This window comes from Loxodonta africana, chromosome 4, assembly GCF_030014295.1.
Source record: "Loxodonta africana isolate mLoxAfr1 chromosome 4, mLoxAfr1.hap2, whole genome shotgun sequence".
NCBI classification, from domain to species: Eukaryota; Metazoa; Chordata; class Mammalia; order Proboscidea; family Elephantidae; genus Loxodonta; species Loxodonta africana.
In genome coordinates this window covers 8,963,888-8,988,092 of record NC_087345.1, presented here as the reverse complement: position 1 = coordinate 8,988,092, position 24,205 = coordinate 8,963,888, and the positions used below count along the sequence as shown (strand labels likewise).

The window sequence follows — 24,205 nt, the reverse complement described above, 5'->3', positions numbered from 1 at the left end:
GGACTTCGGACATTCCAGCCTCTACAACTCCATGAGCCTTTTCCTTGATATAAATCTCTCTCTATATATATTTATGTACTGGTTTTACTTCTCTAGAGAACCCAGCCCAAGACAGACGGGTAACTCCAAAGTCTGTGAATAAACTCTTCCAAAATCTCTGGCTAGCCCCTAAACTACAGATTTGTGGAGCAGACACAAGTTCAGCAGATAAGGCCAAAAGAGTAAAACAAATATTTCAGGTGTTACCCCACTGACAGAAGACAAAGATTAGAATTTGAGTGAAGCCAAGTAAACTGGCTGCTAAAACAAAAACTTGATATTCTTCAGAGGAACATAACAGAATCCACTGTCACTACAATGTAAAATTTACTATAAACCCAAAAACCCAAACCAGTTGCCATGAGTCAACTCCAACTCACGGATACCTCATGTGTGTCAGGGTAGAACTCTGCTACGTCTGGTTTCCAATGGCTAAGCTTTTATAAATCGACTTCCAGGCCTTCTTCCGAGGTGCCTCTGGGCAGATTCAAATCTCCAATCTTTCAGTTAGTAGCTGAGCATGTTAACCATTTGCGCCACCCAGGGACTCCTAAAATTTACTATGTTGATCTTGTTAGCTGCCATCAAGTCAGCCCCCAACTCATAACAACGCTACGTACAACAGGACTGGACCATTGTATTCCATAGGGCTTCCATTGACTGATTTTTCCTCCTAGTCTGTCTTAGTCTGGAAGTGCTACTGAAACGTGGTCAGTATCACAGCAACACACAACCCTCCACTAACAGACAGGCGGTGGCTGCACTTGAGGTACACTGTTCAGGAATCAAACACAAGTCTCCCACACGAAAAGCGAGAATTCTACCACTGAACTACCACTGCCCCCAAAATTTAATATACCCAGATAAATCCAAAATTACTAGACATAAAAGAACACCCCACAAAAAACTGTGATTTGTCTGCAAGAAAAAAAGATAGTAAAGACCAAACCCCAAAATGTCCTAGATGTTGGAATTAGCAGACAAATTTTGAAGCAACTACTATAACAGTGTTTGAGAATGTAAAGAAAAATATTCTCCTAATGAATGAGTAGATAGCAATCTCAGTGGAACAATAAATGGCGTAAAAAAAAAAAAAGAACCGTTTGGAAATAATAGAACTGAAAAATACAATACTGAACTAATACATATACACACATATGTCTTAAATTGAATTATCAGCAAATTGGAGAAGACAGATAAAAAGATCAACAAAAAGCATCCCACATGAAAAAGAGAGACCAAAAAAAAAAAGGTGGCGGGGGGATTATCAGAGCTTCAGTGACCTGTGGGACAATTTCACAAAGATTGATATATATGTAACCAAGGGAAAAAAAAAAACCATTGCCATCGAGTCGATTCCAACTCATTACAACTCTATAGCATGGAATAGAAATGACCCATAGGGTTTCCAAGGAGTGGCTGGTAAATTGAACTGCCAAACTTTTGGTTGACACCCAAGCTCTTAAACACTCAGCCACCAGAAATTAGTTTAAAAAAAAAAAAAAAGACAGGAAAAAATTTTGAGTAAATAATTATGGAAATTTTCCCAAATTTTATTGAAGACATGAATTTAGAGATTCCAAAAAGTTCAGAAACCCTAAATACAAAGAAAAGGATATGTCAGTAGTCAAACTACTGAAAACCAAAGATTAAATAAACATCTGTAAAAGCAGTTGGGGAAAAAAATGACCCATTATAGGGAACAAAGAAACAAATGACAGATGGCTTCTTAAAATGCTGAAAGAAAAAATGTCAATCTAACATTTCTATACTCAACAAAAATATCCTTCATCAATGAGAGTTGGATAAAGACATTTTCCAGTTAAACAACAACAAGAGAACCCAATGGTGTAAGACCTGCACTTCAAGAAATGATAAAAGAAGTTATTCAAATTGAGTGAAAATAATGCCATAGGGAAACACAGATCTTCAGGAAGGGATGAAAAGCACAAGAAACGGTAAATATGGAAACAGTAAATACAAAAAAGCTTTTTTTATTTAAAGAAACATAAGACTGTTTAAAGTTTTTTTTAAGACTGTTTAAAGTAAAGATTATAACACACTATTCTGGGGTTTATAACATATATAGAAGTAATACACATGAGAACTATAACTAAGGATGGAGTGAGGAGGAATAGAACTATACTCAGAAGCAAGGTTCTTTTATTTTATATAAAGTGTCACAATATCAATTCCAAGTAAACTATAAAAACTCAAGGATGTCATCAAAATTTTTAAAATTTACTCTGCAAAAGCTCTATAAAGCTGGCATAACTGGATATCCACTTAAATAAAAAAAAAAAAAAAGACTCATACCTCACACTATGCACAAAAACTAACCCCAAATGGATCAAAGACCTAAATATAAAATCTAAAACAATAAAGATCATGGAAGAAAAAACAGGGACAATGTTAGGAGTCCCAACATACCACATAAACAGAACACGAACCATAACCAACAATGCACAAACACCAGAAGAGAAACTAGATAACCGGGAGCTTCTAAAAATCAAACATACGTTCATCAAGAGACTTCAAAAGAGTAAAAAGACAACCTACAGATTGGGAAAAAAATTTTGGCTATGACAACAGTTTAATCTACAAGGTACTGCAAAACCTCAAGAACAAAAAAACATATAACCCAATTAAAAAATGGGCAAAGGATATGGACAGGCATTTCACTAAAGAGGACATTCAGGTAGCTAACAGATACATGAGAAAATGCTCACGATCATTAGCTATTAGAGAAATGCAAATCAAAACTACAATGAGATATCATCCCATCCCAACAAGGCTGGCATTAATCCAAAAAACACAAAGTAATATATGTTGGAGAGGTTGTGGACACACTGGACACTGATGCACTGTTGATGGGAATGTAAAATGGTACAACCACTTTGGAAATCGATTTGGTGCTTTCTTAAAAACACTAGAAATAGAAGTACCATACGACCCAACAATCCCACTCCCTGGAATATATCCTAGAGAAATAGGAGCCATCACACAAATAGATATATGCATACCCATGTTCATTGCAGCACTGTTCACAGTAGCAAAAACATGGAAACAACCTATGTGCCCATCATGGGCGAATGGATAAACAAATTACGGTACATACACACAATGGAATACTATGCAATGATAAAGAAAACAATGAATCCTTGAAACATCTCATAACATGGATGAATCTGGAGGGCATTATGCTCAGTGAAATTAGTCACAAAAGAACAAATATTACAAGAGACTACTATTATAAGAACTCAAAAGGTTTAAACACAGAAGAAAACATTCTTTGATGGTTACAAGGGTGGGGAGGGAAGGAGAGGGGTATTCAGTAACTAGGTAGTAGACAAGAATCATCTTAAGTGAAGGGAAGGACAACACACGATACAGGAGAAGTCAGTACAACTGGACTAAACCAAAAGCTAGAAGTTCCCTGAATACAACCAAACACTTCAAGGGACAGGGTAGCTGGAGCTGGGGTCTGGGGACCACGGTTTCAAGGGACATCTAGGTCAACTGGTATAACAAAGTTTATTAAGAAAATATTCTGCATCCCTCTTTGGTGAGTGGCGTCTGGGGTCTTAAAAGCTTGCGAGTGGCCATCTAAGAAACATCAATTAGTCCCAACCCACTTTGAGCAAAGGAGAATGAAGAACACCAAAAACACAAGGAAAATATTAGCCCAAGAGACCAAATGGCCACATAAACCAGAAACTTCATCAGCTCGAGACCAGAAGAACTAGATGGTGCCTGGCTACCAATGACCGCCCTGACAGGGAACACAACAGAGAAGGAGCGGGAGAAAAGTTTGGAACAGAACTCAAATTCATATAAAAAGAAAAATCTTAATGGTTTGACTGAGACTGGAGGAACCCCCGAAGTCATGGTCCTAGGACACTATAGCCGAGAACTAAAACTATTCCCAAAGCCCACTCTTCAGACAAAGATTAGACTGGCCTATAAAACATAAAATAATACTCATGAAGAGTGTGCCTCTCAGTTCAAGCAGATACACGAGACCAAATGGGCAGCTCCTGTCCAGAGGCAGGATGAGAAGGCAGGAAGAGACAGAAGCTAGCTGGATGGAACAGGAGGCCCAGGGTGGGAAGGGGGAGTGTGCTGTCACACTGTAGGGACTGCAACTAGTGTCACATGACAATATGTGTATAAAATTTTGTATGAAAGATTAACTTGAGCTGTAAACTCTCACCTAAAGTACAACAACAACAAAAAAAGACTATAAGGAAGATGAAAAGACAAGCTACAGACTGGGATAAAACATTTGCAAACCACTTATTTGGCAAAGGTCTCATATCTGCAATATATAAAGCACTCTCTAAACTCAACAGTAAAAAAAAAAAATCCAATTAGAAGGTAGGCAAAATACATGAAGAGACATTTCACCAAAGAGGACATACAGATGGCAAACAAGCACATGAAAGAAGTTCAACATAACTAGCCGTTAGGGAAATGAAAATTAACCACAATGAGATATCATCACATACTTATCAAAAGGCTAAAATCAAAACCACTGACAATAGCAAATGCTGGTAAGGATACGGAGAAACTGGGTAACTCATACAAGGCTGGTGGGAATGTGAAATAGTTCGGCAGTTTAGTAAAAAAAACTCAACACACACTCACCACATTGACCAGCAATAGCAATGCTGGGCATTTATCCCAAAAATCAAACCAAACCTGTTGTAGTCGTGTCGATTCCAACTCGTAGCAACCCTACAGGACAGTGTAGAACTGCCCCATAGAGTTTCCGAGGAGTGCCTGGTGGAGTCACACAGCTGACCTTTTGGTTAGCAGCCGTGGCACTTAAACCACCACGCCACCGGGGTTTCTGCATTTATCCCAGGAAATGAAATGTTGCGTCTACACGAAAACCTGTACCCTGATGTTCAGGACACCTTTATTAGTAATAGCCAAAAACAAGAAACAACCATAATGTCCTTCAACAGGCAAATGGCTAAACAAACTGTTGTACATCAATTCCATGGAATACTACTCAGTAACAGAAATAAATGAACTATTAATACATGCAACAATTTGGGTGGATCTCAAGGGCATTATGATGAGTGGAAAAAAGCCATTCCCAAAAGGTGCTGTATAGTTCCATTTATATAACATCTCTCAAAATGAGAAAATTATAGGGATGGAGAGCCGCTTAGCGGTTGCCAAGGGCTAGGAATGGTGTGGGAGGGGGCAGAGGGTGGGACTCTAAAGGAGCAACAGGGAAGAGCTCTGCAGTGATGGACCAGTTCTGTGCCTTGAAGGCAGTGGTAACGACACAAACCTACACATAGAATAAAATGGCACAGATCTATAGACACAATTATACCCACATCAATTTCCTGGCTTTGATATTGTACTACGGTTATTTAAGATGTAACATTGGGTAAAACTGGGTGAAAGGTACACCCACTGAAACTCAACACTGCTGAGGAAAGAATCGGTCAACTTTCAGATACGTCTGTAGGAAAGAGTCAAGCTAAAATCCAAGGAGAACGAAAGAGAAAACGAAACAGAACAGCCATTAAGAGTAGTGGGACAGTATGAGACATTCTAATCTAGGTGTAACTGGGGTCTCAGAGGAGAGAAGGGACAGAGCAGGGCAGAAGAAATATCTGAAGAAACAATAGCTAAGATTTTTTCAAAAGTACTGACAGGCAGGAAACTACAGATACAGAAACTGAGAGAACAACAAGCCAGATAACCACCAAACCACCGGCCGCCATCAAGCCAGCCCCAGCTCACGGCGGCCTCGCGGCGTCAGGACAGGGCCGGGCCCTGCAGGGTCTTCGATGGCCGACTTTCCGGAAGCAGATCGCCAGGTCTTTCTTCTGAGGCCCCTCTGGGTGGACTTGAACCTCTAACCTTTCAGTTAACAGCCAAGCACATTAACAGCTTATAGCACCCAGAAGCTCCAAGATATATTCCCCAGAAAAATAAACACCTAGTCACACCATATTCAAACTGCTGAGAGCAAAAGGGGAAAACAAATCTTGAAGGCAGCCAAGAGGGAAAAAAGCCACATGACATACAGAGGAACAAAGGCGGAGTTACAGCAGACTTCTCATCAGAAACCAGGCAAACAGGAAGACAAGGAAGTGGCATCTTTAAAGTGCTGAAAGAAAAAAGGACCAACTCAGGCGTCTTTACCCAATAAAAGCATCTTTCAAAATGAAGGAGAAATAAAGGCATACTCAGACAAACAAAACCGAGGACATTTTTGCCAAGAGGCCAACTCTACCATAAACATTAAAGGAAGCTCTTTAGGCAGCAGCAACACCCCAGACAGAAACTTGGATCTACCAAAGTAATGACCAGCCCACAAAACGGAATAAATGAAAATAAAAGAAAATCCACTTGTAGTTCTTGTTTTTAACTGCTTTAAAAGATGACTGACTACAGAAAACCTGTGACAACGTACTGTTCACAGCATACGTGAAAATACCACGCGTGACAGCAATAGAACAAGGCGCGGGAGTGAAGACCTGGGTGCAGGCTATCATGCAGCCCTTACACGCACGTCGCATGGGTGTAAAATTACCTGAAGGCACAGTGAAACCTGTGAGACCTGGAACTCAGGAAGACTGCCTTGTTTTTCCAAGTCTCCCAAGCTTTCTGCCTTTGACAGGGTACAGTCTTACCACTTTCCTATCGCTCCTTTCAGTGGGAAATATTTGTGTTTTCCTTCTGCGATAGGTTTCCACTTTACACAGGTTCCAACTTTCACAGGTTTGACAGCATATAAACTTATTTCAGATCAAAATATTCTACAACCAGATCCAATCAATCTCTACCACCTGATCTCCCACTTGGGCTCAGTGTGCCGCCGCGTTTCAGCCCAGCCCAGTCCTCTCAACTGGCCCTCAGGCTGGACTGCTCCCAACTCCCTCAGTATTTGTCACATCTGTCCTCAAACTCTGGTCCTGCAAAGTGCTTCCCGTTCTTAACTGGACCTGGTCTCTTCCTTCCGTGAACGCCCCATGACAGTTTGTTCTACGTAGTTTTGCTCTGGAGCCGAACATTTCAAATCAACTACACCACCTTTTGGCAATTTGCTTTGCTTCCCAGATTCCAAGTTTTCTCATCAAGGAAATAGGATGATACCAGCCTCACAAAGTTGGTGAGAGAAATCAAGGTTTATAAAGTTTCTGCACAGACACAATAAATAGATGCTTCTTGTTATTATTCCTTAGTATTTTGTGTTTTACCCGCCCTATTTAAACACAGGGTCCCTATGAGTCAGAAATGACTCAATGGCACAAAACAATAACGACACACTTAAATATACACCACACACTTCTTAAAGATAAGGTGAGTACTTTACGTGGCTTTGTACTCAATTAACAGCCTAGTCATACGGGGACTTGCACGTGAACTTACAAAATCCAAGAGACGAAGCGGTCTTTGGAAGATCAGCTTGTCTAGTGCTTCCCAAAACTCACGAGCCGCTGCTGCCGAATCAGCCCCGACTCATGGCAAACCCTGCTCTGTAGGGTTTTCTTGGCTGTGATCTTTACGGAAGCAGACAGCCAGGCCTTTCTTCTGCAGCACCACTGGCTGGGTTCACACAGCCAATTTTTAGATTCGTAGTAGAGGGCAAACCATTTGCATCACCCAGGGACCTGTTCCCAAAATTTAGGATGTTTTAAAACGCAAAGTCCAGAAGGCTGCTCTGAGGAACGCTGATGAGTGCGACTGGGCTGAGATCTGAGAATCCATCATTTTGAAACTTGCTAGCAGGGCAGATCTGAGGATCATAGAAGCTGTTCAGTGAACGACTTAAGTTGAAACCAAACAATGACCACCCATCTTAAAGGAGCCAGCGACAGGGGTAAACCCCTGAGGCAAGAGACCACTCAGTCCGAGTCCTGGTTATGGCAAGGACACCACCACAGGCCAGGAGGGGAAGGCCTCTGCTTTCATTACTCATACATTCCCTACAAAGAACGGAATCCTTGTTCACGCCAAAACTATCCAGTGACCAACTCTGGGCAATTCCTTAATGAGTCTGTGATGAAGGCTACCAGCACAGGGAAAATTTTTCCTTGAAAGCCTGGAATTACTCAATTATTTGCCCTTTTATATTAAGATTTTTCCTATCAGTAAAGGAACGCATGTTCATTATCAAAATTTTCTGAAAATGCAGAAGTGGCAGAAAGAAGAGCAAAACAACACCCAGAGACCTAACACTTAAAGGCACCCTAAGTATTCTGGAATATTTCTTTTCAGTCATTTATGGATAGCTCCTGAGTAGTTTCAGGTTACCAGGAACACTGTGGAAATCATGGTTAGTGGCTACACTATGTGGCTACACCCTGAGGCACTCCACCTTTTCCTATTTTTAGACATTGATGCTGTTCTTAGAAACAGTGATACCACGGCTATCTTTGTGGATACTTGGTTTTCCATATTTGAAAGTATTTCCTCAGGACACAGTCATAGAAGAGGGATTACCAGGTCAAAGAATATTGAAACCTTCATCTACAACACTTTAAAAATACTTACCTTGATTTCCCATAAAATGTCTAAGGTTCATGTCATTATTTACGCTGAGGCTCTTCAAAAAAACATTATAATTCACTTTATTTTTATCAATGTTGTAGTGCCTTGAAAACCTAAAACAGAAATTATCTTTAGTACTCAGAAATCACGACCTGTCAACTATAAAAGGAAGCAAGGTTGTTACTGAGGCAGCCTTTACACGGAGTGCCTGCGTGGTGCAAGCGGTGTGAGTCACCCAGAGGCGGCTCAGAAGAAAGGCCTGGCAATCTATTTCCAAAAAATCAGCCACTGAAAAAACTAGGGAGCACGGCTCTGCTCTGACACACATGGGGTCGGCATGAGTCAGAAAAGGCACCGCAGTAACTGGTTTTCCCTTTACACCGGGGTTGTCTTTCATTTTAACGTCAGTTTTAGCTGCAGCAGGAATTAAAAAGTAAACCTGGGAAGTGTCACTATAAGATCAAAAAACGATGCAGATACTTGGAAGGGGATTACTCGGCCTAAAGGTGGAAAAAGAAAAACATAGATTACCAGACAGAAACATCTCAGGACCGGCTTAGGGGAAGGCCCTCCGCAACCCCTCAGGGATACCTTCTGTGGGGGCCTGGAGGGGACAGGGCAGGACTCCCCTCAGAGAGCAGAGGCAGGCCCCACTGTCCTCCAGTAATCCAGGAAATGGATCCACGCCAGGAGTCAGTCAGCAACCTTTTCCAAACCAGAAAAACCCAGAGCCGTCGGGGGGGAGGATGCAGGCCATTGTCTTGCTCAAGCACGTGGCGCTGCTGGAGAGAAACTGAGGCCCGTGCGTGGCCGACGGTTTCAGTGAACGGCGGAGGGGGCAAAGCTTTCCTTGAAGCATTCTATGACTTTTATGCATAAAAATGAGTCCCGGAAACACTTCAGTACTGTCTAACCCGAAAACAAATTCAGATATTCTTTCTAAAGGTAGGGGGAGGATCTCCCAGCCCTGGGGGAGGGGAGGAGGGGCGTTGCAGGGGGCCAAGGGCCTGGTCTGGGGTCCGCCCAAGGGTACCCTGCTCCTGTCGTGCTCATCGCCCTCGGCCTCCCGGGCCTCAGGGTGCAGCCGACATCCCCACGGCGGCTTCCACGTAGCTCTGCGCCCACACAGGTCAGTGGCTTCCAGGTCAGTGCCTGACCAGCGCCGCATGGTGGTGGCTGCCTGGGAGGCCTTGGCCAAGTCCAAGTCCAGTCCAGGTCCAAGTCCAAGTTCAGGCCTGCACACTCTGCCCCGAGGGGTTGGCTCCTGGGGGCTCCACGCCACCCCTCACCACGAACCCATGTTGTTCCCACGTAGTCGGGGCTGGGGGTGAAGAGGGGGCTTCTCCCCCAGATGACCCAGACTCAAGTGTGCCATTAAAAGGGGAGTCGGGCCCCCGGCCCCCACCCCACACATACAAAGTGAAGATGAACAGGATGTTTGGTATTTTGAGTTTTGTTTTGTTTGCTTTTTAAAGCTCCGTTCTCTATTATTCATATCTGTCACTTGATAAATGGCTTTCTGGATGATTTCTGCATTATTACATTTATAATAAATTGACAGTTCCTGAATGTTTGGTTATATTATCTCCATATGTGTTGGTTTCTATAATTATCTAATTTCATGCTGCTTTCTAAAAATTTAGTCATTATCATTTAAAGTATTTGTTATTTTTCTGTTTTCCAAATTTAACAAAGAGTATGCCACATATTCGTCTCTGCGCATACCTCGTGTTCCACTCTGAAGAATCCTGCCTGTTGTTCTAATGAGAAAAATTGTCTTGAGATCTATTACACTGCCAGATGTTACCAGTGAAGCTCCCCAACAGCTCATCCTTCGTGCACAGTCTACCGTGTGAAAATAAGCCTGTAAGCTCCAGAACCCAGAGGGTGGCATCTACCCTATGTGAGCTCCTATTGTAGAGAAGGTATGAGCTAGTCTGCTGCTCCAGGGAAATGTCAGGGTCCTGATGAAGGCCCTATCTCCAGCCTTCCAGAATCCTATGGAAATTCAGCATTCCTTAAAACCTCATTTGCTCCTGAGAGAATCCAGGCCTTTCCTGACACCTCCCCCATCCACATCCACAACAGCCGCACGGCATTCCTGGAGGACACAGAGAAGTCCACGGTAGCGTTTCCTGCACATGAAACTTCAAAAACAAAAGCCTCAGGGCTGCACAAGAAGGCAGGACCTCAAAAGGCTTTTCTAGAAGCCGAGCAGCAGCAGAGACAGGACCGTTCCTAAGAGACAACCAGCCGGGCCTTCTTCTGGGAACCTGAGCTTGGGCAGGAGGTCACGGAGGTCACCAGTCAGCAGAAACGTGGCGGGGGGGGGGGACACTGGGGACGGGCGACGACCCCACCGTTGATGGCCCCTGAAGCCTCTCCAGCACCACCCCTCTGCCTGCAGATTCCTTCATCCGCTCAGGCAGCAGGCTGACCGTCAGTGGTTTATTGGTTGGTTGGTTGGTTTTTTGAGGCTGCTCATTAATTATTTTACCTGGATTCAAACACTTCTGGCCCCAAACAGTGAAGGGGAGGATGGAGTGAGAAGGGAAAGAAAAAGCAAAACCTGATGGGTCCCGGGGTAGACTTGAGTGGTAATTTTATCTCTGGCCTCTGGTTTACATAGCCTGGCAGGTATTCTGCAGCCTGAAAAGAAGAGCTTATCAAAGACTAAAGGGCAGGCAGGGAATCTTTACAACGATGATACAGTCACCCTGAAACACGCACCTCCTATGTGCCAAACACACAGCAGGCATACTACGTACATCACAGCGACCCTCAACAGCAGCCCTGCAAAGCAGGCTTCACGGTAGCCATTTCTGTACAAGAAAACTGAGTTTCAGGGAGGCCCAGGAGCTCCCCTGAGACCCTAGGACTACGGAGGGCAGAGCCCAGGCTTGACCCCCAGGAGTCCCGGGGTGGTACAAACAGTTAAACACTTGGCTACTGACCGAAAGGCTGATAGTTCGAAACCCATCCGGAAGCACTTCAGGTGTAAGGCCTGGGGTCTGTTTCCAAAAGGTCACAGCCCTGAAAACCCTGTGGGGCAGCTGGGCTCCGCACACACAGGGTCGCCGTGAGTCAGAATCGACTCAACAGCAACCGGTTTGGGCTTTTTTGGTGCCTGTCTTCAAAGCCCAGGCCATTCCCACCGACCAAGTGCCAAATACTGATATTAAATATAAAAGCTTTAATATAAAAGACCGCCACGTGCTTTCTAGACTTCCTTGCTACAGGATTCCGATACTCTACTTCCAACAGAAGCAACGTCTTCTTTAGAAGACTATGCGTATGATGTACTGCATTGAGCAAACCTGCTGCCAAAGTGCTCAAAAGCAAAGATGTCACTTTGAGGACTAAGGTGCGCCTGACTCCAGGCACGGTATTTTCGGTTGCCTCATATGCATGTGAAAGCTGGACAATGAATAAGGAAGACCGAAGAAGAATAGATGCCTTTGAATTATGGTGTTGGCGAAGAATGTTGACTATGCCAGGGACTGCCAGAAGAACAAACGTATCTGTCTTGGAAGAAGTACAGCCAGAACGCTCCTTAGCAGCCAGGATGGTGAGACTTCATCTTACATACTTTCGACATATTATCAGGAGGGACCAGTCCCTGGAGAAGGATATCATGCTTGGTAGAGGGTCCCTGAAAAAGAGGGAGACCCTCAATGACATGGCTGCAATAATGGGCTCAAACATAGCAACCACGGTGCAGGACAGGGCAGCGTTTCGTTCTGTTGTACGTAGGGTCACTGTGAGTTGGAACTGACTCGATGGCACCTAACAACAACAATATAAAAGAACGGTTTCACAAATCCATTGTGTTTCCTGCTTAAAAAATGTACTAACAAGGCAAAGTCAATACTGAAGCAGCTTTTCCAGGAAAGAGTATATTCTTGAGCTCCAATAAGGAAAGCATTAAAGCAGTTGAAGCAACAGTCCACGTTTGATCTTCGATGCTCCTTATTCCAAAGGAGAGCAATTCCATTAAGTTGCTGAAGCCTTATCGTGCAAACGGCATTGTTTGTAAGGCTCAAAAAGAAAAAAAAACTCAAAATAAAAATTTGTGGAGTTCTTTATTATTCAGTACTTATAAGATGGAGAAACAGACAGTAACATTTTTTATAGATTTACTAGGTTGGAGATGGCAGTGCCAAACACAAGGTTTATTGTCAAATAAAACACTGTTTTGTTTTTTGATTGCCTGTTTTAGAAGAGTGCTGCTTCTGTTCTGTAATTGCACGCACAAAATTATTTAATTTGTTTTGTTTGGATCTTATTCTGGACACTTTCCCAGCCGGAAAAGATGTAAAAATTAAAACATCTATTATGTCTTTTATACTCCGAGGTGGGTTATAAAGAGAAAAAAAGAAGAAGAAGATATTTAAAGACTTGGAAACAAGTCTGCTCGTTTCTCAGACCCCGGGGCGCCCCGACACTGTCGCATGCCCTCTAGATTTCCTTGCCAGGGGAGCAAATTCTGCACCTCTACTCCTCACGGCAGCAGCGCCTTCTCTCTGAGACCATGTAAGGAACTATGGTGACCCATTTTAAAAGCAATGGAAAACCGCGGCGCAATGTGAAACTCTTAGACTCAAGGGTAAAATACGAAGGCTGCATACTTCTGATAATGGCCTGGAGGATGTTTAGAGAAGGGTTTGGGAAAGGCAGGAAGGGGGAAAGTACTTCTTGGCCTGGTGCTAGATAAACGAAGCAAAGCATGGCCCCACCTTCCAGTAGCTTTCATTCGGAACTCAAGTACCCACAGAAGCTAAGCACTTAGCTTCTTCTAAGTGATCTGCAGTTTATTGGAGGCTAAAAAGAAAAAAGCACGTGCAGGCTTCAGCGTGCTGCCCTCGAGTCCGGAGCAGGTGGCAGTGCCTTTCAGATGCTCTCAGCAGCTAAACGTCCGTGCTGTTACTTACCAGCTCCCTGCTGAATGCCCTCCCCGCAAACCTCTGCAGCAACAGTTCTAGGAGGGAAATTAAGCCCCTTTATTACCCCAGGACAGAGAGCCAGTCCAGCGTGTTAACAGATGAATAAACCCTGAAATTGTTCATTCTTCTCCTGACCCCAGGCTTTGAATCAAAATCAACAGTAACCTGGAAATGCATGGGATGGGAGAGGTGGAAGAGAGGTGGGAGGCAGGAAGAGAGAGGCAGCTGTGATAGGTTACTTAAATAACCCAGATGCGCTCAGGTCTGCAGGCCAGATGATGTGTACTCTGGGGTGCTTAAGCAATTGGCTGATGTCACTTAGAACCATCCGCTGTCATTTCTGAGAAGCGTGGAGAGCTTCGTGGGCATGGGAGAAACGCCCAATGAGTGCCTTTCTCGGAAAAAAAAAAAAAAGAAAAGAAAAGTTGGGACAGTGAAGGAGGGACACAGGAAGATGGATGGATGGACCCAAGAAACCCAACAGCTCCCATTTTGAAACTGGCTAAAAGTTCGACTGGGCAATCCCTTCCCTGACCTTTGTTTACTTACTTATCATATTCATCATCTGTCATCTTCAAACAGAAGGTCTCCAGAACTCTCCTGAGCTCATGTGGCTGAACCAGGCCAGTGCCGTTAACATCAACGAGCTTAAATGCTTTGATAACTGTTTTAATGTTTCTGAAAACCTGTGTATGAAAATTGATTTGGGAAAAGTCAAAAGACCCAGTGTTAAAAAGCAAAATGGTAATAAAGAATATGAAAGTGTCTTAATGCTTCTTGTAACAGAAAATGTTTTCAAAGACTCATAGTGATCGGCTTTGCAAAATGACAAGTCTATGGAAAAAAAGAACACTTTGCATTTATTGAATATTTTTGAGGCAATTTGCTCTGTAAGTGGTCTTAGTAAGTTATGGGAAAAAAAACTCTTTCTAATGTAAAGTAGTAAGTTTCATACACAATCTATTCCCTTTTAGAGCCACATGAAAAGTCTTTTTTGTTAATTGATACTTAAAAACGACAGTTCTGGCATAGCTGGACTTGTGCAATTTTTATTTTTCACAGCCATATGCAAATTATTTTTACTGGTTTGTATACGACTGTACATTTCAACCCCTCTGAGTTTTTTTAAGATATCACATGGAAGTTTTATAGAGATCTTCCACAAATTCAGCAAATGCACAGTGAACGTGCACGGCATTGGGATAGAGTCTATGGAGCTGCAGCTGGGACTGGGCTGTAGCTCTTGCCCAGAAGCCACCATCGGGGGAAAGAGAAACACTCACTGGGGGCTCACTGTGCAGAGCCCAGTGCTATGGGATTCAGTCCTCCCAAACCAAGAGGCGGAAGTGCCATTTCCCCATCTTTAGATAAGGAAACTGAGGTTCAGAGAGGCTACCTGAACTACCCATCACAGCTAGGAAGCAAAGATGCAGGGACTCAAACTCAGGTCTACCCTTCAGCCACACTAGGCTACTTCCCAGCAGGGAAGATAAAACGCGGAAATAATATTCCCCGGGACTGGGCACTGGGAACAAGACCCAAGTGGCCAAAGGAGGAAGACAGAGGAGGTGTGTGGGCCTTTGGAGAAGAGAACAAACACTTCTAGCCAGAGTGATCTGGGAGGGCTTCATGCAGGAGGTGACATCTCATAGGACGGATGGCTAAGGGCAGGGCGGGGGAAGAGCAGGCAGTGAGCTTCCATGGTGGAGGCCAAACAGGTGGCCAGTCTGCAAGGAAGGATGTGAAGACGGGACACGGGGACTGTGGGTGAGGAGTGGCAAGGGGCTACAAGCTGCAAGGGTCCTGTTTGTACCATCCCTGGTCTGATCACATCCAAGTCCAGCCCAGGTTCTGTGGAAAGTTAGCACTCCTCAAGAAAGGAGCTCTGGGAAAACGTAAATGAACGGGTTTACTTCCTTTTCATCAAAATCCCCTATTTCCTCTGCCTTTTCTCGGACTGCTCCCTTGCCTCTCTCACGCTAACTGAAACCTGACCCAGGAAGGCAAACCTGGAACCACCAAGCCTGGGGCTGCAGACAGCTTCTTCCTCCAAAGCACCCACTCCCCTGCTCAAACCCCAGGCCTTGTTCTTCCCAACAGCTGCAAACCCCAAAACCAAGGCCCACTTTCAGCCACCCCCCATCTGTCCAGCTCAGTGCCGTGAGTGCCTGATCTCTAACAACCCTCCTCCTCCCAGCACCTCCACCTGCTGCTCCCACCACCTGTTCACACTTCTTCCCTTCCTCTCGTCCTCACTTCCTTCCTAGCCTGAAGTAGGGTCCACACTCCATCTTTGTAATCCCTTCTAGCGTACCCGCTCAACTCCCTCCCCGCTCCTTCATCATACTCTCCTGGCAAAACCCTGCTGCTCGTGGCTGCCTCAGAGTCAGCTCCCAACGCACGGCACCCTGTGGGTAACAGGGTAAGACTGCTCTGAACCATTTTAACTGGCTGATTTTTGGAAGTACCTCACCAAGTCTTTCTCCTAGTCTGCCTTACTCTGGAAGCTCTGCTGAAACTTGTTCACGGCAACACGCAAGGCTCCACTGACAGACGGGTGGTGGCTGTCCATGAGGGCACTGGCTGGAACTGAACCCAGGTCTCCTGCATGGAAGGCGAGAACTCTACCACTGAACCACCACTGCGCTTGGCAAAACCATGTTGTTCTTAGGTGCTATGACTTGTTTCCGACTCAGAGCAACGTTATGCACAACAGAATGAAACACTGCCCGGTCCCGTGCAATCCTCACAATCATTGTTATGCTTGAGCCCACTGTTGCTGCCTCTGTATCAATCCATCTCGTTGAGGGTCTTCCTCTTTTTCGCTCATGCTCTACTTTACCAAGCATGATGTCCTTCTCCAGGGACTGATCCCTCCTGATAACACATCCAAAGTGTATGAGACATAGTCTTGCCATACTCGCTTCTAAGGAGCATTCTGGTTGTAACTTCTTCCAAGACAGATGTCTTAGTCATCTAATGATGCTATAACAGAAATACCACAAGCGGATGGCCTTAACAAAGAGAAATTTATTCTCTTATAGTCTAGTGGGTTACAAGTCCAAATTCAGGGCGTCAGCTCCAGGGGAAGGCTTTCTGTCTCTGTCGGCTCTGGAGGAAGGTCCTTGTCCTCAATCTTCCCCTGGTCGAGGAGTTTCTCAGGCGTAGGGACCCCGGGTCCAAAAGATGCACTCTGCTCCTGGTGTTGCTTTCTTAGTGGTATAAGGTCCCCAACTCTCTGTCTGCTTTCCCTTTCTTTTTATCTTTTGAGAGATAAAAGGTGGTGCAGCAGAAAACCCTAAGGAATCCCCCAGACAACTACTGAAACTAATAGAAGAGTTCAGCAGAGCATCAGGATACGAGATAAACACACAAAAATCAGTTGGATTCCTCTACACCAACAAAGAGAACATCGGAGAGGAAATCACGGAATCAATGCCATTTACAGTAACCCCCAAGAAGATAAAATACTTAGGAATAAATCTTACCAGAGATGTAAAGGACTTACACACAGAAAACTGCAGTACACTTCTGCAAGAAACCAAAAGAGACCTACATAAGTGGAAGAACATACCTTGCTCTTGGATAGGAAGACTTAACATTGTGAAAATGTCTATCCTACCAAAAGCGATCTATACATTTAATGCAATTCCGATCCAAATCCCAATGACATTCTTTAATGAGATGGAGAAACAAATCACCAACTTCATATGGAAGGGAAAGAGGCCCGGATAAATAAGGCATTACTGAAAAAGAAGAACAAAGTGGGAGGCCTTACTCTACCTGATTTTAGAACCTATTGTACCGCCACAGTAGTCAAAACAGCCTGGTACTGGTACAACAACAGATACATGGAACAATGGAGCAGAATTGAGAATCCAGACATAAATCCATCCACATATGAGCAGTTGATATTTGACACAGGCCCCAAAACAGTTAAATGGGGAAAAGACAGTCTTTTTAACAAATGGTGCTGGCATAACTGGATATCCATCTGCAAAAAAATGAAACAAGACCCATACCTCACTCCATGCACAAAAACTAACTCAAAATGGATCAAAGACCTAAATATAAAATCTAAAACGATAAAGATCATGGAAAAAAAAATAGGGACAACATTAGGAGCTCTAATACATGGCATAAACAGCATACAAAACATTATAAAGGATGTAGAAGAAAAACTAGATAACTGGGAGCTCCTAAAAATCAAACACCTATGTTCATCCAAAGACTTCACCAAAAGAGTAAAAAGACCACCTACAGACTGGGAAAAAGTTTTTAGCTATGACATTTCTGATCAGCGCCTGATCTCTAAAATCTACATGATACTGCAAAAACTCAAATGCAAAAAGACAAATAACCAAGTTAAAAAATGGGCAAAAGATATGAATAGACACTTCACTAAAGAAGACATTCAGGCAGCTAACAAATATATAAGGAAATGTTCACGATCATTAGCCATTAGAGAAATGCAGATCAAAACTACAATGAGATTTCATCTCACTCCCACAAGGCTGGCATTAACCCATAAAACACAAAAGAATAAATGTTGGAGACACTGTGGAGAGATTGGAACACTTACACACTGCTGGTGGGAATGTAAAATGGTACAATCACTTTGGAAATCCATTTGGCGCTTCCTTAAAAAGCTAGAAATAGAACTACCATACAACCCAGCAATCCCACTCCTTGGAATATATCCTAGAGAAATAAGAGCCCTTACATGATCAGATATATGCACACCCATGTTCATTGCAGCACTGTTTACAATAGCAAAAAGATGGAAGCAACCAAGGTGCCCATCAACAGATGAATGGATAAATAAATTATGGTATATTCACATCTATATACTACGCATCTATAAAGAACAGTGAGGAATCTGTGAAACATTTCATAACATGGAGTGAGGAATCTGTGAAACATTTCATAACATGGAGGAACCTGGAAGGCATTATGCTGAGTGAAATTAGTCGGTTGCAAAAGGACAAATATTGTATAAGACCACTATTATAAGAACTTGAGAAATAGTTTAAACTGAGAAGAAAACATTCTTTTGTGGTTACGAGATGGGGGAGGGAGGGTGGGAGAGGGCCATTCACTAATTAGATAGTAGATAAGAACTACTTTAAGTGAAGGGAAAGATAGCACACAGTACAGGGGAGGTCAGCACAATTGGACTAAACCAAAAGCAAAGAAGTTTCCTGAATAAACTGAATGCTTCGAAGGCCAGCATAGCAGGGGCATGGGGCTGGGGACCATGGTTTCAGGGGACATCTAAATCAACTGGCATAATAAAATCTATTAAGAAAACATTCTACATCCCACTTTGAAGAGTGGCTTCTGGGGTGTTAAACGCTAGCAAGCAGCCATACAAGATGCATCAATTGGTCTCAACCCACCTGGATCAAAGGAGAATGAAGAACACCAAGCACACAAGGCCATTATGAGCCCAAGAGACAGAAAGGGCCTCATGAACCAGAGACTACATCAGCCTGAGACCAGAAGAACTAGATGGTGCCCGGCTACAACCGATGACTGCCCTGACAGGGAACACAACAGAGAACCCCTGAGGGAGCAGGAGAGCAGTGGGATGCAGACCCCAAATTCTCATAAGACCAGACTTAATGGTCTGACTGAGACTAGAAGGACCCCAGTGGTCATGGCCCCCAGACCTTCTGTTGGCCCAGGACAGGAACCATTCCCGAAGCCAACTCTTCAGACATGGATTGGACTGGACAATGGGTTGGAGAGCGATGCTGGTGAGGAGTGAGCTTCTTGGATCAGGTGGACACTTGAGACTATGTTGGCATCTCCTGCCTGGAGGGGAGATGAGAGGGTGGAGGGGGTTAGAAGCTGACGAAATGGACACAAAAAGAGACAGTGGAGGGAGAGAGTAATTGGGAGTGTGTAGCAAGGTGTATATGGGTTTTTGTGTGAAAGACTGACTTGATTTGTTAACTTCCACTTAAAGCACAATAAAAATTATTAAAAAAAAAAAAAAAAGGTGGTGCAGGCCACAACCCAGGAAAATTCCCTTTACATTGGATCAGGAATGTGACCTGGTAAGGGTGTTACAATCCCACTCTAATCCTCTTTAACATAAAATTACCATCACAAAATGGAGGACAACCACAGAATACTGGGAATCATGGCCTAACTAAGTTGATACACACATTTTTGGGGGGACATAATTCAATCCATGACAACACATTTGTTCATTCTTCTGGCAGTCCATGATACAGTGAATATTCTTCACCAACACCACAATTCTTCAGGCTTCCTTATTCATTGTCTGCCTCTCACATGCACATGATGCAAATGAAAACATCATGGCTTCGGTCAGGCGCACCTTAGTCTTCAAGGTGACATCTTTGCTTTTTAACACTTTAAAGTGGTCTTTGGCAGCAGATTTGCCCAGTGCAATGCATCCTTTCATTTCTTGACTGCTGCTTTCATGGGCATTGATTGTGGATGCAAGTAAAATGAAATCATTGACAACTTCAATCTTTTCTGTGTTTATCATGATGTTGCTTATTGGTCCAGTTGTGAGGATTTTATTTTCTTTATGTTGAGGTGTAATCCATACTGAAGGCTGTGGTCTTTGATCTTCATTAGTAAGTGCTTCATGTCCTCTTCACTTTCAGCAAGCAAGGTTGTGTCATTTGCATAACACAGGTTATTAATGAGTCTTCCTCCAATCCCGATGCCCTGTTCTTCTTCATAAAGTCCAGCTTCTCGGATTATTGAATCAGCATACCGACTGAATAAGTATGGTGAAAGGATACAACCCTGACACACACCTTTCCTGACTTTAAGCACTCAGTATCCCCTCGTTCTGTTCAAACGACTGCCTCTTGATCTATGTACAGGTTCCTCATGGCACAATTAATTAAGCACAACTCCCTTTCTTCGCAATGTTACCCATAATTTGTTATGCTCCACACTGTCAAATGCCTTTGCACAGTCAATAAAACACAGGTAAATATCTTCCTGGTAAAACCTTAACCCCGGTTAAATCCAAACTTACTGCCCATTTCAAACCTACATCCAATGGCCTGATGTGACTGAAGAGACAAGTACCACCAAGCAGGCTCACCTAACTCCCCTAACTTGTGACCACTCCCACCAAGACAGGGGACAGTGGTAATCCTCTCTACTGCCACAGTCCACTCCAGACAGTCGTCCACACCTCCTCCAGACTCCGAACCTTCAATTTCTCAGTCTCTCCACTGGTAACCTTACTTCCAATTTTGCAGAGAAAATAGAACCAACTAAAAGGCAACGCTCCCCTGCTGCCCACCACATCTACGGCCTGCCTGAACCCACATTGTTTGGTCGGGCTCCCCACCTACAGCCACCAAGTCCCTGTGTCCTCTGTACCTCACCCCTTCTCACCCACTCAGGAATTGCTCCCACATCCTCAGTTTCCCCTCCCTCTTAAGGCATTCCCATAGCAATAAACCTTCTTAGAAAGTAGGACTGCCTGCCTTGGCTCGCCTCATCCTCTAGGCACTGCCCCACTTCCTGGTTCCTCTTACAGAAATCACCTCTTAAGGTGAAGAAGGATTGTCTGCACTTTCTGTTTCCAGTCTGTCTCCTCCCACTGTCTAAAAATCATCCCACTCAGTGTTGCCCCCACCACTCCACGAAAACTGTCCTGTTATGGTTGTCACAACCGATGGCCATTCTCAGTCCTCATCTTGCTGACCCAACAGAAGCAGCTGACACAGCTGATTGCTCCTTCCTTCTTGAATCACTTTTCCACCTTGGCTTCCAATCCCCCCTCTCGCCGGTTCTCCTCCAGCCTTTCTAGCTTCTCCTTCTCTGTCTCCTTTCCTGGTTCCTCCTCATCTCCCCAACCTCAGAGCTCTGGAGTGCCTCAGGACGCAGTTCTCAGACAGCTTCCCGAACTACACTCACTCCCCGGGGAGCTTGTCCAGTCCTCTGCTGGAGTTATCAACCAGTGACACCCAAATGTATGTCTCCAGTCCTGGCCTCTTTCCTGAGCCCAGTTAGGACACCACTGTCTCTCCGAATCCCACTGTGATCGCCTAACAGACATCTCAGAGCTCCAAACCCAAGCTGCTCCTCCCAGTCTTCTCATCCCAATAAACAGCAAACTCCTACCCAGATCCTTTTTTTTTAACATCCCCTATCTTTTTATCCAGTCTAGAGCCCTGGTGGCACAGTGGTTAAGAGCTTAGGCTGCTAATCAAAAGGTTGGCAGTTAGAATCCACCAGCCGCTCGTTAGAAATCCTGTGGGGCAGTTCTACTCTGTCCTGTAGGGTCGCTATGAGTCAGAATTGACTTGTCAGCAATGGGTTTGGTTTGCAAATGGGTTTTCTATCCAGTCTATCAGCAGAGCTTATCGGCCCGGCCTTCGGATCATTCCCAGAATCCAACCCTGTCCCACCACCTCCACCTCACACTCTACGCGGACTACCACAGTAGTTTCCCATTGGGTATCCACAGTGGACCCCACAGCTTATTCTCCACCCAGCAGCCAAGGTATCTGTAATGGTTAAGACTGCGTGTCAGCTTGGCTGGGCCATGATTCTCTGTGCTTCGGCAGTCGTATAATGTTGTGATCACTTCACCATTAAGATCTGATACATGATCACCCCCATGATGGGATCTGCTGTGAGTAGCCAATCAGTTAAAGGGGAGTTTCCTTGGGCATGTGGCCTGCATCCAGTGCGGGCAGACATTCAGACAGGGCTCAGGGGCTTTTGCTCGCTCTGGATCCTGCAGCTGGCTCCTGTTCATCTGACCTCCAGTTCTAGGGACCTGAGCTGGCAGCTTACCTGCCAATCTCAGCCTATGACCAACAGCCCTGCTCTCCGGCCTGATGATCTTAGATTCACCAGCCCCTTCCGCTACGTGAATCAGCAGAAGCCTCTTTCCTGACCCATGAATTTAGGACATTACAGCCTCTACAACCGCGTGAGCCATTTCCTTGATATAAATCTCTCTCTCTACTATATATATATATATATATATATATATATATATATATATATATATATATATACTGGTTTTGCTTCTTTAGAGAACCCAGCCTAAGACAACATCTTTTTTAAATGTAAATCAGAGCACACTCTCCCCCTGCTCAAAGCCCTCCAGTGGCTCCCACCCCATTCAGAATAAAAGGCAAAGCCTCACCATAACCCACAGGGATTGGCCCCATCTGGTTCCTGGCACCTCTCTGGCCTCACCCCCGCACGACTCAGCCCTGCTTGTTGGTCCTGAGGTGTGCTAGGCTCCACCTGCCTGAGGCATTTGTATTTGCTGTTCCTTCTGCCTGGAACATTCTTCCCCCAGACGCACACTGGCTCACTCCCTCACTTCCTTCAGATCTCGGCCACATGTCATTTCATCAGAAAAGTCTCCTGACCACCTGTATAAATTAGCTCCCCGTCATTTTATCTTCTCGCCACCTAGTATAATCTTTGTCTGTCTTTATCGTCAGTCTCCCCACCTGAGAGCAGGGTTTTGGTCACGCTTCATCCCTGGGGCCTGGAACAGCATCAGGCACAGAGCAGGCGTTCAGTAAAAATTCGGATGGCTAAATGAATGACTGAATCCATCTTCTTTTCACCCACTTGTAAAAAAGCCACAATCTGGGGAAGCCTTGTTCTATGTCTGCAAATACCCCTCAGACGACTGGTCCATACATTCAGAAAATGATGACAAAAATATAACAATAGAAAAAATAGTAATTGAATGTCTGTTATGGGTGAAACCCCATGCTAAAAGCTATACCCATCTTCCATTTCTAAGGACTAGACAACATTGGCTCAAACGACCTGAATATCTGCAACTGGGACTACCACGGGAAGAAGGGCAGGAACGGCACCAGCTGGGGTGGAATCGCTCCTTGGCGTCCAGGCTCCACTGCACCATCACTTTGTCTGAGAGAATGGTGGTGCTGCCACCCAGAGCTCCCGGGGCCAAATAAAATCTCAGCACCTTGGCTGCTGTGAATCCCAGCTCACCCCTTCTGGTAACACGGAGGACGTGAGCGATGTGCTTTTTTAAAACCCCGACGCAGTCCATATGGCCCTCCAGCGTCGAGCCGGGAAGCAGCACGCCTGGCACAGGGTACACCCAGCAGAGGCGTGTCTCCAAGTTTCTTATCATTTGTCAGACTGAAGTTTGGCGAGGACTGGAGAATTTAGCGGCAGATGGTGAGGCTTATCAAAGGCAAGAGATTTAGGGCTGTGGTGCATAAGACTTGTTCCATACGAGATGGAGGAAAAAGTATACAGGGATAAAATGGCTAAGGGCCCCCCAACAACAGTGACCATGCCACTCACCCCCCGCCTCGTGCCCAGGCTCCTTCAGAAAGAGAGAAGAGGCCAGGAGAGGAACGAAGAGAAGAAACCAGGACGCTGTTAGTGTGAGCGGACAAGTCTGCACTGAGAGCCAACTGCCCCCAGTCTCCTACGTACTGCCCTGTCCCCAGCTCCGCCCCCCACAGCACTCACTCTTACCCCTCCAGCATAGCTCCAGCCACACTGAAATACTCAGAACCCACGGGCAGGTCAGGCTCTCTTCCCAAGTGCTGAGAAGTCCTTATCAAGCCTCAAGGCTCTGGGTGATCTGAGCCCACTGCTCAGGCCCTCCTCCGCCCATACCTCAGCCCCCAACTCCCTGTGCTCCAGCTACAGGCCTCCTGGGCCTTTCTCACATATACCAA

At 44.7% G+C, this 24,205-nt stretch overlaps 1 protein-coding gene across 1 annotated transcript in view; it reads right to left on the bottom strand.

Annotated features, from left to right (window-relative positions):
- EFCAB6 (EF-hand calcium binding domain 6) overlaps positions 1-24,205 on the bottom strand; it is a 338,133-nt gene that overhangs the window by 271,759 nt on the left and 42,169 nt on the right. Inside the window, exons 5-6 of the mRNA XM_003419798.3 lie at positions 14,055-14,191; positions 8,566-8,675 (exon numbers count right to left, since the gene is read on the bottom strand). Of these exons, the coding sequence (XP_003419846.2) occupies positions 8,566-8,675; positions 14,055-14,191 (247 nt within the window). The remainder of the gene's footprint in view (positions 1-8,565; positions 8,676-14,054; positions 14,192-24,205) is intronic.